The 16,631-nt window shown below is 45.3% G+C and overlaps 1 protein-coding gene across 3 annotated transcripts in view; it reads right to left on the bottom strand.

Annotated features, from left to right (window-relative positions):
• Window positions 1-9,665: 9,665 nt before the first annotated feature.
• LOC136327280 (zinc finger protein 624) overlaps window positions 9,666-16,631 on the bottom strand; it is a 36,700-nt gene continuing 29,734 nt past the window's right edge. For all 3 annotated transcript variants that reach the window (XM_066264316.1, XM_066264317.1, XM_066264318.1), the window contains exon 7: window positions 9,666-11,692. In XM_066264316.1, the coding sequence (XP_066120413.1) occupies window positions 10,122-11,692 (1,571 nt within the window). In that variant the 3' untranslated portion in view covers window positions 9,666-10,121. The remainder of the gene's footprint in view (window positions 11,693-16,631) is intronic.

Below are 16,631 nucleotides of genomic sequence, written 5' to 3'. Positions count from 1 at the left end.
CAGCGACCTTGGGTCCAAGCTGGTGAGCTTTTTGCTCAAACCAGATGAGCCTGAGCTCAAGCTGGAGACCTCGGGGTCTCGAACCTGGGTCCTCGGCATCCCAGTCCGATGCTCTATCCACTGCCCCACCACCTGGTCAGGCTGGGGTGCAGTACTTTATAACATGACCATGAAGTCATGTCCATGATCCCATGCCTGAGCCAGCGAATCCATGCTTGAGCTGGCGACCCTGGGGATCAAAGTTGGGTCCTCTGTGTCCCAGACCAATGCTCTATCCACTGTTCTACTGCCTGGTCAGGTGCATTTTATTTATTTTAAAATTTATTGATTGATTTTAGAGAGAGAGGGAGGGAGAGAGAAAGATTGATCCATTCCTTCAACCTTGATGTACCAGAACAATACTCCAACCTACTGAGTTACTGAACCAGGGCCTAAAATTGCATTTTAAACACTCTCTTCATTTTCTTCCAAGTTTAAATATCTAATATATGAAAAATTGCAAATATCTACATACATTGCATATGATAAATACGTTGTCTTCTTAAATTCTCCATTTCTCTGATCCTCATAAGAAAAGTATATAGAGGATAGGACAGCATGATGAGAGGGCTTAACCAAAGTTCAGTATACAATTATTTTGCCTTATTTTCCTTTAAACCTCATGGTTTCTAGGATACAGCTTCATGCTCATTGTATTATCATATTTCTGCAAACCTACTGGTCACCCCAACAACCTCTCATTTACAGAAGACTTGTTCACGAGCTCTTGACCCCAAGTATTAGCTTCCTGCTCCAAAAAGTCAATTATCCACAGTAAAGAAAAAGCAATCCCTGAATTGTGAAAGTAAACTGAAACACATGAACTTGGGTGTATTTGTTTCTTAAGACCACTGTAAAAACCCACCAGAAACTGGGCGGCTTGAAATAATGGAAATTTCTTCTTTCACCATTGTGGGAAAGACCATTCCTTGCCTCTTCTAGCTCCTGGTGGCTGTTATCATTGCTTGGCTTGTGATGACATCATTTCAGTCTCTGTTCCCTGGTCACTCACATTACTTTCTTCTTTTCTCTTCTGCCTTACTCTTATAAGATGTAATGCTGGTGGCCGAAGCCAGGCAGGTCCACACTGGATTCAGGTGGACAGTAGAGAAATTGCAGAGCCAGAAAACATTAGGCCATTCCCATTTAAGAGTTTCGCAATGGCAGACGAGCAAACAGGCAGGGGTGAACCGCTTCTCAGGTAAACAAACAGCAAAATGGCCCCTCACAGTGGCGAGCAGGAGATCTGCAACCCGCCATCAGCTCTGAGGGCAAGCACCCCTAGCCTTACATACACTATACACGTGGCTCTGCCACGTGCTCACGCACTGATCAGGCAAGGTACAAGCAAGCAAGCTTGACACAGCTGTTTTCCCAACACCAGGGTAGCACAAGAGTTGATGAGGGGAAGTTTATAAATAATTCTATTTATAAATGAAGAAGGAACTACAGATTTAGGATATAAGTATTTTGCAACCCTTAGTGAATCAATAGATTTGGGTATTGATCATCAATAGTTGCACACATCCCAGAAAGAGAAATCTAGACATTATGTGCCTTCCTATGAAGTATTTGTGCCTAAACATTGCACTTGAATGGGATCAAGCTTCTTGTGCTGTCAATTTACAGGAAACACATGGAGTGGAAGTGCTACAGACAAAAACAGACAAACAAACAAAAACAACTCCACCTCGGTTCTCTAAGAAATATGTTGAAAGAAATAAAAGAGAAATGTCAGAGAAACTTACAGCTTGCAAAGGAGACAAGTGACACATCAATCAGCTTTTAAGTGTGCACCTCCCTGGATTCCGACTCAAACAGACTGTAAAAAATGGAAAATATTTACATCAAGCTGGGAAATCTAAACATTAAAACAATTTAAATAATATTTAAGAACTATTTTTTAAAAATGCAATAAAGATATGTTACTATGGGCCCTGGTGGGTTGGCTCAGTGGTAGAGCATTGACCCAGTATGTGGAAGTCCTGGGTTTGATTCCTGAGCACACAGGAGAGGCACCCGTCTGCTTCTCCACCCCTCCCCCTCTCCTTCCTCTCTGTCTCTCGTCTGCTCCCGCAGCCAAGGCTCCACTGGAGCAAAGTTGGCCCGGGCGCGAGGATGGCTCCATAGCCTCTGCCTTAGGCGCTAGAACGGCTCCAGTTGCAACAGAGAAACGTCCCAGATGAGCAGAGCATCACCCCCAGTGGGCATGCTGGAGTCTGTTCGACTGCTTCCCCGTTTCTCACTTCAGAAAAATACTAAATAAATAAATAATAAAAAAAGATGTGTTACTATGGCCCTGCCAGTTAGCTCAGTTGGCTGGGGCATCATCCTGATGAGCTGGGGTTATGGGTTCAGTGTCCAGCCGGGGTACATGCAGAAATGTATGAATGGGTGGAACAGCAGGTGGATGTTTCTCTACCTCTCTCTCTCTCAAATAATAATATAATAATTAATAAAAGTTATGCCACTGTGTAAAAACAGTCTCCGTCTTGACACGTATATTGAAATATTTGCAGGTAAAATAACAGGTATTTGCTTCAAAGTAACATGGCGTGTGTCGGCAGGGGGAGCGGGCTGGGCTCTCCAGGGGCATCGCGACAGGATGATGGTCGAAGCAGGTACACAGGTCCTCTGGGATTCGCTGGCAGACCATGGAGAAGGCTCCCCCCCACCGGAGGGCGCCCCCAGGGGCTCGGAGACGTGCGGGGCGTGGCCGCCCAGCCGGCAGGTGCGCCTGCGCCGCGCATTCGGCGTCCCGCGTTTACCCGGGACGCGGCTGGCGGCGCTGTGGGCTCCCGAGCCCCCTCCGGAGCCCGTGGAGGGCGGGGTCGCTGTCGCACAGGAGACCTTGTTTTTGCACGAGCGTTAGGCGCGACCCCCGCTCCCTGCGGGAAGTGACCTACCTCCCACTCGGCCAGTCTCCGGGGACGAGCGGGGGTCTGGAGTCCGGGGGTTGTCCCCCGGCCACGCGCGTGGACTTGCAGACCCTCGGGGGCATCGATGAGAAGTGGGGTTCACATATAAGAGTAAAAGGAAGACTCACTTCCGAGAAGCGGCCCTCCCTGTGGTCCGGTCTGGATGAGCGACTTTAGGGAGGAAAAGGGGGTGTCCATGCTCTGCGACGTGTTAGGACCGAGGGGTTCCAGCCTGACCGCGTTAGACTGCGGCTTAGGAATCAAGTGCGGAATTTGGATCCGCGTTGCTTTTTTTCGCATGACCGGAGAACGAGTGCGCGAAAAGGGGCGACTGCAGGGGGGGGGGGAACGCCTCTCCTCCCGAACCTGTTCAAGTGACCCCCCCCGAGTGTCACCTACCTGCACCCCGCACCTGCCGCAGGCTCTCCAGTGCGACGGGGACGACCGGGCACATGCACGCGGGCGGGCGTGTGTGTGTGTGTGTGTGGGGGGGGGGGGGGGGGACTGTCCCAGGTTCTCGCCGCCGCATGGACCGCTCGCGCTCGCGGCCTGAACGGACGGCAGCATCTTCCCCTCCCTCCCCGGAGTTCTGCCGATGCGCCCCCTTTACTTACATGCAGCGGGGATCCTGACTCTTATTCCGTGACACCCTCGCTCCCCTCCCCACACCGTGAGTGTCGCTGCTTGTTTGCCGATAGTCTTGCCCCCCCCCCCCCCCCCCCCCCCGTTGTGTAGACGCCGAGTTGGCTGACTTGTTCTATGAAGGGTTAATTGTACATCTTTAGGCTTTGCGGTCTCTTTACGGTTCTCAGCTCTGCCGTTGGAGCAGGAAAGCGGCCACGGACACCACTTGGGGAGTTTGGCTCATATGTTCTGTTGACGCTGAAATTCGAATATCATGACAGGCGAGATGTTTCCCCTCAACGATTTAGACCGAATGTATCATACTCTAGTGTAACATAGGATGCCCAGAATGAATTTAGTATTCCTGCCGTAGCTTCTCATGTACACTGTAGTGAGATTACTTTTCCACCCCCTGGGTATGCATACCTCTGATTTGACCTAAAATTGTTTTTTCTTCAGGGAAATGTCCACAATGTACGCTTCAAACAGGCAACTTCGTTTTGCTTCCTGTGACTTCTCTAAGCCAGAACGTTCTCCGGACCCTCAGAGGAGCAAGTCTACACTAGAAAGGGCTCTTTTGGAAGAGATGATATATCACGGGCCCTGAGCACCCCAACATGCTTGTGTAGCCTGGGGTTCGGTCACTTCTCAACCAGCACTGTTCCTCAAAACCACTGAAATTTCTCCCTAGCTGGTGTCCCTGCATCTGTCCTTGAACCACTTTATAGCATTAGAAATCACCTGGGGGAGTTGTACTTTTAAAAGCCCCCTGCACCAGGTCATTCTACTGTGTAGCTAAGAGTGAGATGCACTGCTGTTGCCAGCAAGATAGGGTTTTAAGCAAACTGTTCCATGGTTAAAGTCCTTACTCAACCTGTCCAGCTTAGCTGCCCGTGGTGGTCCTAGCTAGATGTTTTCAAGTCACATCAGCAAAAATGTGCAAGATACACTGAAAGAGGGGAAAGTCAGGGTCAGGGTGAACACTTACCTGGTTATAAAATAATCTAAACAAGAGCTGATTGAAAGCCAGAAATGAAGTTGAGGCAGTGGTGACAGAGAATGAACTGGACTATACTGGAGGTAACACCAGTGGGACTAACATGACTGTGGGTGAGGAAGAGTGCCTTCCTGCGTCCCTGTCAACCAAGGTAAAGTGAATTAAGGAGGTTTGGGGGTCCTTGAGATAGTTCCAAGTGATCAATGACTGTGTGGTTCTGAAACTTGGCAAAGATCTGAGTGGAGGACCAGAAATGAGGGGAGCAGTACATCTTGTTGGGCTCTTCTTTTAAAAATCTGAATTAAGGCAACTGTGGGAGGGGAGACAAACTTTTAATGCTCTAATCTCATCAAAATGCGCCACTTTAAATTGTAGATACACACATATATATTTTTGTGCTCTGAATTTTCATTTAACATTCCACAGGAAGACCTCGTGCAGGAGCAATGGGCTCCAGCCTGTATTCTGTCCCCGTACGACCTCCAGTGAGACGTGTCAGCACCAAGGCCACCCTTTCCCCACCGAAACAGAGGACTCAGTGTTGCTTACAAGTTTATAGGCATTACTACAGTGCACATGCTTGCCACTGTAAATGGCTATAGTGTCCTAAGGAGCGAGTCACTATAGAGAAATACACGCCATGAGAACAGAGACAAAGGACTAGGAGTACATTTGCAGGCACATATGCAAGTGAGTTAGTACCAGAAGGTAACAGTCCAAGAATGAAAGCTAACAACCTTCAAGTTTGAAGACCAAGTGGAATTTTAGGGGAAAAAAATCTCTAGTACTTAAATCTGCATAAAATAGATCCTCAGAATTCAAATTTAGATCAGAAACCTGCCTTAAGGAATGTGATGGAAAAGAAGTGTGATTAACTTATAGAAGTCAATTACAGTAGGTGCCATACATGTAGTTGCTCTTAATTGCCACATTAACTGCCAATCTTTCTTCCTCTGTAAAATTTCCTAATGGCCTTGGCACAGACCTCTTGCAGTTACGTTTGCTGCTTTTAGCACACAGGACACTTCTATTCTCTCCAACCAAGTTGTAGATTTAACACGACAGTTGTTTGCTCCTAAGTCTGTCCCAGTACGTAATGAAGTCTCTCATTACATAATTAGGTCTTAGACAAGTAGAGATCTCTTCATAAAACTAAGCTGAATGGTTGGAAAGGCTCAAAGGCTCCTTGCTCATCACACCCCAGTAGCCACGAGTATGCCTAGTGCCTGGGCCTTGGGTTCTAAACACGCTTGTCGACAAGAGCCATGAATTCCTGGAGAAATGGCCCATATCTGGGGCCATGGAAGCGCAAGGTGAACCCGTCCAAAGGCAATTAAGTCCCCAAAGACCGGAGAGGGAAATGCTGAATGAAGGACGTAAGAGCTACCTGAAGGGCCCCAACTGGCCAAACTTGAGATCATTCGAGCATCAGAAACAATGACCATGGGACTCACAGACAGAGATAAAAATGAAGTGGTTACCAGGGGAAGGTAGGTGGGGGGAGGGGAGTAAAGAGGGACAAACAGATGGTGACAGAAAATGATCTGACTTTGGGTGATGGGCACACAACACAATCAGTTCAAGTGCTATGGAGACGTTCACCTGCAACCTATGTCCTTTTACTGACCAGCGTCGCCTCATTACATTCAAATTCTAAAAAAAGATCATACTTCATAACACACTGAATTATCTATCACTGTCAACTCCATACTCTGACAATTCATAATGAAAGAACTGAGCCTGAGCCTGCCTTCAGTGTATTCCAGCTGAAGGGAAGCTCTTCCTTACAGAAGAATGCCAGTCAATGAATGTAGAAAGAATGACAGAATTAGAAAGTCACCATTTTGCATTTCACCTTGATGAAATCCAATCATCATTGGATACCAAAACCACCAGGTCAAGTTTCTGGGTAAACAGGCTATATCCACATGCTGCCAAGGTCTCAGTTCAGATTCATTAACTGCAACAGGAAAAACATACCTTTAGATGGGAAAGACAGTGGTGACCACCTCAACTGAAGGGTCAAATTTTGCATCATTGATAAGTGAGTCAACCAGATATTAATAAGGCTTTTGATATGATGCAATATGACATACATCTGTGAAGTGTGCTAAAAGCTTAACCTGAAGACATCAAGCCTTTGGTCCTAATTGCTGATTTACAGAAACTACAGCAGCAGATAAAGAAACCACTGATCTGCCCTGGCCAGATAGCTTGGTTGATTAGAGCATCTTCTTGAAGCTCAGAGGTTGCTGGTTTGATTCCGGTCAGGGAATGTACAGGAGCAGCTCTATGTTCCTGTCTCTCTCTCTCTCTCTCCGTTAAATTAAATAAACATTTAAAAAATAAACCCACTGATTTGATAAATCTGAATGTGAGATAGTCTATAACTGACCTGCCCCATTAAAAAAAAAAAAAAAAAAAAAAGAGTCCTGGAAAAAATCAAAGTGGTCAGTGTTACAGATGAACCAGACATAATCAAATATTATGCATAATATTTAACTGGATTAAGAGGAAAATTTAAACATGGGCTGAGCATTAGACATTAGGTAATAATTACTCATTTTTTTGAGATCTGTAACAGTGTTGTGGTTATGAAAAAACAGAACTGTCTATTCCTTACGCCATGCATGCTTGGGGCAAAATGTCACGTCTTTAAGTTACTTCCCAACAAAAATATGGCAAAATGTGATTTTTTACATCTAAGTGGCAGATACAATAGTTTGTTTTAATGAGGAAAATAAAAAGCTTGAGCTATATTTGGGCCAGACAACTGTAAAAGTGGGAAAAATACACTAAGATCTGGAATGCTCCACTATTATTATTATTATTATTTTTTCATTTTTCTGAAGCTGGAAACAGGGAGAGACAGTCAGACAGACTCCCGCATGCGCCCGACCGGGATCCACCCGGCACCCCACCAGGGGCGAAGCTCTGCCCACCAGGGGGCGATGCTCTGCCCATCCTGGGCGTCGCCATGTTGCGACCAGAGCCACTCTAGCGCCTGAGGCAGAGGCCACAGAGCCATCCCCAGCGCCCGGGCATCTTTGCTCCAATGGAGCCTTGGCTGCGGGAGGGGAAGAGAGAGACAGAGAGGAAAGCGCGGCGGAGGGGTGGAGAAGCAAATGGGCGCTTCTCCTGTGTGCCCTGGCCGGGAATCGAACCCGGGTCCTCCGCACGCTAGGCCGATGCTCTACCGCTGAGCCAACCGGCCAGGGCCACTATTATTATTCTAAGGACATCAACTGTTTGCGTTATCACTGGAAGACCTTATAAAAGGTATTATTTACATAAAACATATAAAAGAAATACAAATTAATGCTAAGAAAGGTGCAATGGACAACAAGACTGCACACTCACTCTAGGAGAAAAACGTGTTGTGTAAGGTAGGAAGTGGCATTATAAACACTGCATCTTAAGTACAATGGTTATTTTTTAACCTAGTAAGGGGAGTAAGATCCGTGTGAGTTTTCTGCAACCTGGAGACAATCTGCACTTTGTGAAGGGGACTCGATGACAGCATGGTTTATGTGTGAGGACAAGGGAAAGCAACTTCTCCGAGAAAACATGCAACAACACCCTGGAGATGTCTTGCCTTCAGCACCGGGTTGTAAGATGTTTGTATCAAGTCACGTCCAAACGAAGCCACACTGTCAACACGTTTACACTGATGTTTATGGCGCCAGAATCAATCAGTTTTTCCTCACCTAGCTCAGGAAAACTTCCTGTGCAAAGGTGTCCTGTGGTTTCTTAGACTCACCCCACTGCTGCTACTGGCATTCTGATTCCTCATTATTAAGTAGTTCCTACGAACCAGTCAATGACCTGTATTTGTTAAATATTTCTTTGCCCGTACGCACAAAAAATTCTACCAATTTTACTCCATGTCAGTTAATTCTACCTTGTTAGTCGACTTATTAATTTAACAAACATATAATGACCACCGGCTCTACGCAAGGCACTGGAGAAACAAAAGCCCGATGAAATCTCGCAGAACACAGCCCTCTATTCTGACAGAGGGATGCTGGAACATTCGATGCAATAGTACGTTTACCTATTTCTATCTGCATTTCTGCCGTTTCCCTCTCATGCTGTCTAGGGCTCTGACAAACTGTTACTGTCTAATGATTACTGCATCAATGAGTTTCTGCATCAATGCTTTTTTCCAATGAAACTTATTCCTGGTATTTTAAGAGTATACTCTATTTTACTTATCTATATAAAGGAAAACCGATTCCAATTATGCCTTTAAAATCAATCATTTCTAGTTTCTTCTTACAAACGACAGGGATAAATTTTGCTTTTTCATTCAGTTACTCATCGTTTTTTGGTAAACTTCATGTTAGAAGTTCTCTATGAATTCTTTCCTTGCTGGCGTCTTCATCTTGATTTTTTCCCCCGACGCACCTTCTGCACTAAACTATTTTCCATTACTTATATTTTTCTCACTGTTGAAATAGATTTTATCATTTTCTTGCCTTAGTGCACAGGGTCAAATTTGGCAACCCATTTCAGGTTTCCGATGGTTACTCCACGATGCGCTAGTGAAGTTCACGTCTTCCCTTGGACCCTCCACTGGTTTAGAATGCTCTGCTGCTCAAGGCAGCTGTGTCTGCAGCACAGCAAGAGGCCCTGACAGGCTCCGAGGAGGCAGTCTGGGCCCTGAGCATAGGAGGTACTCAAGAAATACGTGTTTCAATGGAAGAATTGGATTTTCTACAGTAAAAGTCACAGGGAAACTGTAAGTTATATATTTAGAATTCAGGTGAAAAAATAAAAAGATAAACTGTATTCTTATTTTTTTCCCTATAGGATGACAGCTATCAAAACCTAGTATAACTAAGGCTGTTTTAAAGAGTCACTTAAGCTTGGGTGTTTAGCTTTTGCCTGTTTAAGTAAATCTGTGCATGCCTAACGGTGGTCTACACATTAGTGCCTCTATCCTAAAGTCATCTTTTATTAGGGTTCTCTTCCCATACGATTTCAGTGTTGAAAGGGAAGTATAAACAGTGGTCATATAGAAACCTTGAAGATACTTTCAATTCCCCCCCTCCCCCTCCCCCAACCTACCGGCCCCACAGGGCATGACAGGACGAGGGAGGCACACAGGGAGGGGACCTTCACACACTTAAGGCTTCAAAGCTGGGCAGCACTCCAGCCCGAGAGCAGCTCCTCTCCTGACCCAGACTCTCTCGTGTGAAATCTCTACCTGAGGGCAGCGTTCCCATTCGTAAGGCCTCACTGAGAAGTACGTGAAATACAGTTAAGAGTTGGTGAGTTTACAGGTTTCCGAGTACTCTTTCTTTCATAGGGTTTCTTTCTGGAATAACCCAAATCACAAATAAGAAGGGAATGGCGTTTTCTTCTCAAATTTCAGTCAATTTAAATAGGTTAGGTCCACACAACTAATTCTGATACTTCCGCCCAGCGATATCTAATATATATTTGCACTTTTTTCTTTTGAATAATGTGTTACCACAGAGAGAGCATACAAAACAGAATTTAAGTGATTATGTTGTAACACCTCAAGTCTGCCACAGCCATCACTTGCGGTGTCTGGCACCTGTGTGGACACGCTGATGCTGAATGAGATTTGTGCTCTGAGTGAAGCTTTTACCACAGATCCGGCATGCATAGGGCTTCTCTCCCGTGTGGATTCTCTGGTGTTGAATAAGGCATGTTCTCTGGCTGAAATCTTTATCACACGCATTACACTTGTAAGGTCTTTCTCCTGTATGAGTTCTCTGGTGCTGATTCAGCGACGAGGAGTAAACAAACGCCTTCCCACACTCCTTACACTTATAGGGCTTCTCTCCGGTGTGGATCCTCTGATGCTGAGTGAGGTTTGCACCCTGGCGATAGGCTTTCCCACAGATGTTGCACTTGAAGGGCTTCTCCCCGTTGTGGATCCGCTGGTGCTGGGTCAGGTGCACGCTCTGGCTGAAGGCCTTCCCACACACACTGCACTTGTACGGCTTCTCTCCCGTGTGCGTCCTGTAATGCTGCGTGAGGTTGGCGCTCTGGCTGAAGGCTTTCCCACATATTTTACAAATATAGGATTTCTCTCCAGTGTGAGTCGTTTGGTGCTGAATTAGAGTTGAGGAATGAGCGAAGGCTTTTCCACATTCGTTACATTTATAACACTTCTCTCCGGAATGAATTCTCTGATGTCGAATAAGGTAAGTACTCTGACTAAACACTTTCCAACACTCGTTGCATTTGTATGGTTTCTTTCCGGTATGTATTTTCTGATGCTGAAGGAGGTGTGTGCTCTGACTGAACGTCTTCCCACACTCGTTGCATATGTAAGGCTTTTCTCCAGTGTGGACTCTCTGATGGTTGATCAGTGACGAGCTGTGGCTGAAGGTCTTCCCGCACTCCAAGCACCTATACGGCTTCTCCCCCGTGTGCGTCCTCTGGTGGATGGTGAGGTGCGCGCGCTGGCTGAAGTCCTTCCCGCAGTCGTCACAGCGGTACGGCTTCTCGCCCGTGTGGATCCGCTGGTGGATGGTGAGGTGAGCCCGCTGGCTGAAGGCCTTCCCACACTGGTGGCACTCGTACGGCTTCTCCCCCGTGTGCATCCTCTGGTGCGCGATGAGGGACGACAGGTGCCGGAACCCCTTCCCGCACTCTTCACATTCGTAGGACTTCTCTTTGGTATGGGCGCTTTGGTGTTTCACGAAGGACGGGTACTTCCTAAACCTCTTCCCGCACACGCTGCACTTATAAGGCTTCTCTCCCGGCTGGATTTTCCCATGAACGACACCGTATGAGACGTGAGTGAAGGTGGCCCTGCCTTCATCACACATAGAACTTTTACTATCTGACTGGGTATCAAACTCTATAAATAGGTTTGAATGCTGTTCATAATGGTTTCCGTATATATCGTATTTACTGAGATACTCTGCTGTAGGCTCATCTGCTTCCGACAAGACTGACTTCAAACGGAAATTCCTTCCATGGGGGAGGAGCTTCTGGCAGATATCTGGTGCCCACCTCTCTAACCCATCACCACAGTCACACGGATCTTCCAACTTGATGGTCTGGGTTCCATCTGTTCTGAGTTGAGTAGTATTTTTAACTGGATTACAATCTTGGGCTTCTGTTTCCTGTTCTGAAATAAAAAGAATATAAAAAGTTTTCCTCTATTTGGAGAAAGGAAAATGCCAAAATAGAAACAAAATAACGAATAGAGGAGAATAAAAGGGGAGAAGAACAAGACTAAATTAAAAAAGGAAGCTCCCACTACTCAACACGGGCACAGAGCAGAGTTAGGTCAGGTGACAGAGCTGAGAGAGGTGCACACAGTGGGAAACACTGTGTGGGATGATGACTGGGATAACTTTAATCCTCTATAAAATTAATAAAACCTTGAAAAAAAAGTGAGCTTGATCAAGTGGTGGTACAGTAGATAGAGCATCGGCCTGGGACTTTGAGGACTCAGGTTTGAAACCCCAAGGTCGCAGGCTTGAGCGTGGGTTCATCCGGCTGGAGCACAGGGTTATCAGCTTGAGCCCAAGGTTGCTGGCTTGTGCAAGGGGTCACTGACTTAGTTCAAACCCCCTGGTCAAGGTACATATGAGAAAGCAATCAATAAATAACTAAGGTATCACAACTATGAGTTGATGCTTCTCATCTCTCTCCCTTCCTGTATGTCTGTCCCTGTCTATTCTCTCACTTTCTCTCTCTCGCTCGTTAAGAAAAACCCCCAAAACATAACAGCCTTAAAGAACACATTAGAGCACATGGACTTTATATGATATATACAGTATGTTCCATCCAAAGTCAGCAGAACCCAAATTCTTCTCAAGTGCACATGGAACAGTCTCCAGAACAGATCATGTTAGGCCACAAAACCAGTCTTAATAAAGTAAAAAAAAATAAAATTATATCAAGAATCTTTTTCAATCTCAATGGTATAAAACTAGGTATCAACTACAAGAAGAAAACTAAAAAAAATCACAACTAGGTGTGGATTAAACAACATGCTATGAACCACCAGTGGGTTAACAAAGAAGTAAAAAACCACCTTGATACAAAAACATACCAAAATTTATGGGAGGCAGTAAAAGTAGTTCTAAGAGGGAAGTTCATAGTGATATATTCTTACCTCAAAAAACAAGAAAAAAACTCCAAAAAAATCTTAACTTTATACCTCATGGAACTAGGAAAAGAACAAATAAAGCCCAACATTAGTATAAGGATGGAAATAAAGATCAAAATAAAAATAAATGATATAGACAAAATTATGTTGGATTAATCAAAAAAAGTTGTAATAACAAAAAGAATGACATAGACACTAAAAAGATAACAGAAAAGATCAATAAAAACAAGAGCTGGTTCTTTGAAAAAGATAACCAAAAAAGACAAACTTCTCTCTAGGCTTACCAAGAAAAAAAGAAGGCTCAAATAAATAAAATCAGAAATAAAAGACAATAATAAAAATAAAACACAACTAATACCATAGAAATACAAAGGATCATAAAAGACTACTATGAGCAATTATGTGCCCCAAAACAGGAGAATCTAGAATAAATATATTCCTAGGAATTTACAAGACTGTATATGAAGAAACAGAAAATCTGAAGACAATTACTAGTAGAGATTAACTAAGTAATCAAAACCTCCCAACAGAGTTCAGAACCAGATGGTTTCATTGACGGTCTACAAAAAACTGAAGAGGAAGAAATGTCTTCAAACACATTTACGAGGCCAACATTATTCCTCATACCAAAACTAAACAAGAACATCACAAGGAAGGAGAAATACAGGCCAACATCCCTAATGAACACAGATGCAAAAATTCTCAAAAAAAAAAAAAAGCACAAATCCAATTCAACAATGTGTTAAAAGGACCATACACCAGTCAATTGGGATTTATTTCAGAGATGCAAGGATGATTCAACATTCACAAATCAGTAATGTACTATACCACATTAACAAAATGAAGTATAAAAATCTTATGACCATCTCAAAGATGCAGAAAAAGCATTTGACAAAATTCAGCATCCTTTTACGATAAAAACTCTCAAAAAGTGGGTATAGCGGGAACATACTTCAACATAATAATGACCGTATAAGACAAGCCCACGGCTAACATCATATTTCATGGTGAAAGGCTGATAGCTTTTCCTCTAAGATCTGGAACAAGACAAGGATACATTCTTTTATACACTCTGCCACTTTTATTCAACATGGTATTGGAAGTCCTAGCCAGAACAGTAGGTGAGAAATAAAAAGCACCCAAATTGAAAAGGAAGAAATAAAACTGTCCCTATTTGTGGATGATTGTGATTTTATATATAGAAAAACCTAATAAACCCACCAAAAACCTGTCAGAACTAAAAAATTCACTGAAGTAGCAGAATACAAGAATCTGTTGTTTCTACAAACAACAAACTATCAGGATAAATTAAGAAAACAACCCCAATTACAACTGCATAAAAAAGTAAAGTAAAAATAGAAAAGATGAGAAAACAATTTAATGAAAGAAACTGAAGAAGACACAAATAAATGGAAAGCTATTCCAGGCTCATGGACTGGAAGGATTAATATTGCTGAAAGGTCCATGTCCCCCACAGCAATCAATCTACAGGTACCAGAATTCCGATGGCACAAATAAATGGAAAGCTATTCCAGGCTCATGGACTGGAAGGATTAATATTGCTGAAAGGTCCATGTCCCCCACAGCAATCAATCTACAGGTACCAGAATTCCAATGGCACAAATAAATGGAAAGCTATTCCAGGCTCATGGACTGGAAGGGTTAATATTGCTGAAAGGTCCATGTCCCCCAGAGCAATCAATCTACAGGTACCAGAATTCCAATGGCACTTTTTATGGAAATAGAACAAATGACGCTAAAACGTGTATGAAATGACAGAGGACCTCAAACCGCCAAAGCAAACCTGAGAAAGGACAATACTTAGAGGCATCATACTCCCTGATTTCAAACTATGTCAGAAAGCTGGAGTAATCAAAGCAGTGTGGTAATGACATAAAAACAGACACAGATTAATACTTCAGAACAGAGAGCCCAAACCAGGCATATATGGTCAATCTAGGACAAAAAAGGAAAGGACAGTCTCTTCAATAGGTGGTGAGAAAACTGAACAGACATGTGCAAAAGAATAAAACTGGACCCCCATCTTACAGCACACACAAACATCAACTCAGAGGAATTAAAGACTTGACTGTGGCCCTGGCCGGTTGGCTCAGCGGTAGAGCGTCGGCCTGGCGTGCGGGGGACCCGGGTTCGATTCCCGGCCAGGGCACACAGGAGAAGCACCCATCTGCTTCTCCACCCCCCATCCCCCCACCCCCGTCCTTCCTCTCTGTCTCTCTCTTCCCCTCCCGCAGACGAGGCTCCATTGGAGCAAAGATGGCCCGGGCGCTGGGGATGGCTCTGTGGCCTCTGCCTCAGGCGCTAGAGTGGCTCTGGTCGCAACAGAGCTACGCCCCGGAGGGACAGAGCATCGCCCCCTGGTGGGCAGAGCGGCGCCCCCTGGTGGGCGTGCCGGGTGGATCCTGGTCGGGCGCATGCGGGAGTCTGTCTGACTGTCTCTCCCCGTTTCCAGCTTCAGAAAAATACAAAAAAAAAAAAAAAAGACTTGACTGTAAGACTGAACATAAACTCCTATAAAACACAGGCAACAAGCTGCTCCCTGACATGAGTCTTGGCAATGATTTTTTTTGGATCTGACTTCAAAAGCAAAGGAAACAAGCAAAAATAAGTAAGTAGGACTACATAAAACTAAAAAGTTTCTGCACAGCAAAGAAATCATCAACAGAATGATAAAGCAACCTAAAATATTTGCAAATCATATATCTGATAAGGGTTAATGTCTAAAATATATAAAGAGCTTATACAACTCAACAGCCCAAAAATGGGCAGAGGACCTATATAGACATTTCCCCAAAGAAGACACGCGATGGTGCTCGCTTCGGCAGCACTCATACTAGAAGACACGCGATGGTGCTCGCTTCGGCAGTGCTCATACTAGAAGACACACGATGGTGCTCGCTTCGGCAGCGCTCATACTAGAAGACACGCGATGGTGCTCGCTTCGGCAGCACACATACTAGAAGACACGCGATGGTGCTCGCTTCGGCAGCACACATACTAGAAGACACGCGATGGTGCTCGCTTCGGCAGCGCTCATACTAGAAGACACGCGATGGTGCTCGCTTCGGCAGCACACATACTAGAAGACACGCGATGGTGCTCGCTTCGGCAGCGCTCATACTAGAAGACACGCGATGGTGCTCGCTTCGGCAGCACACATACTAGAAGACACGCGATGGTGCTCGCTTCGGCAGCACACATACTAGAAGACACGCGATGGTGCTCGCTTCGGCAGTGCTCATACTAGAAGACACGCGATGGTGCTCGCTTCGGCAGCGCACATACTAGAAGACACGCGATGGTGCTCGCTTCGGCAGCGCACATACTAGAAGACACGCGATGGTGCTCGCTTCGGCAGCGCACATACTAGAAGACACGCGATGGTGCTCGCTTCGGCAGCACACATACTAGAAGACACATGGTGCTCGCTTCGGCAGCACACATACTAGAAGACACACGATGGTGCTCGCTTCGGCAGTGCTCGCTTCGGCAGCACTCATACTAGAAGACACGCGATGGTGCTCGCTTCGGCAGCACTCATACTAGAAGACACGCGATGGTGCTCGCTTCGGCAGCACTCATACTAGAAGACACGCGATGGTGCTCGCTTCGGCAGCACTCATACTAGAAGACACGCGATGGTGCTCGCTTCGGCAGCACTCATACTAGAAGACACGCGATGGTGCTCGCTTCGGCAGCACACATACTAGAAGACACGCGATGGTGCTCGCTTCGGCAGCACTCATACTAGAAGACACGCGATGGTGCTCGCTTCGGCAGCACTCATACTAGAAGACACGCGATGGTGCTCGCTTCGGCAGCACTCATACTAGAAGACACGCGATGGTGCTCGCTTCGGCAGCACTCATACTAGAAGACACGCGATGGTGCTCGCTTCGGCAGCACTCATACTAGAAGACACGCGATG

Source organism: Saccopteryx bilineata, chromosome 2 (assembly GCF_036850765.1).
Source record: "Saccopteryx bilineata isolate mSacBil1 chromosome 2, mSacBil1_pri_phased_curated, whole genome shotgun sequence".
NCBI classification, from domain to species: Eukaryota; Metazoa; Chordata; class Mammalia; order Chiroptera; family Emballonuridae; genus Saccopteryx; species Saccopteryx bilineata.
The sequence above is the reverse complement of the archived record's forward strand: the minus strand, read 5'-3'. Positions and strand labels throughout refer to the sequence as shown.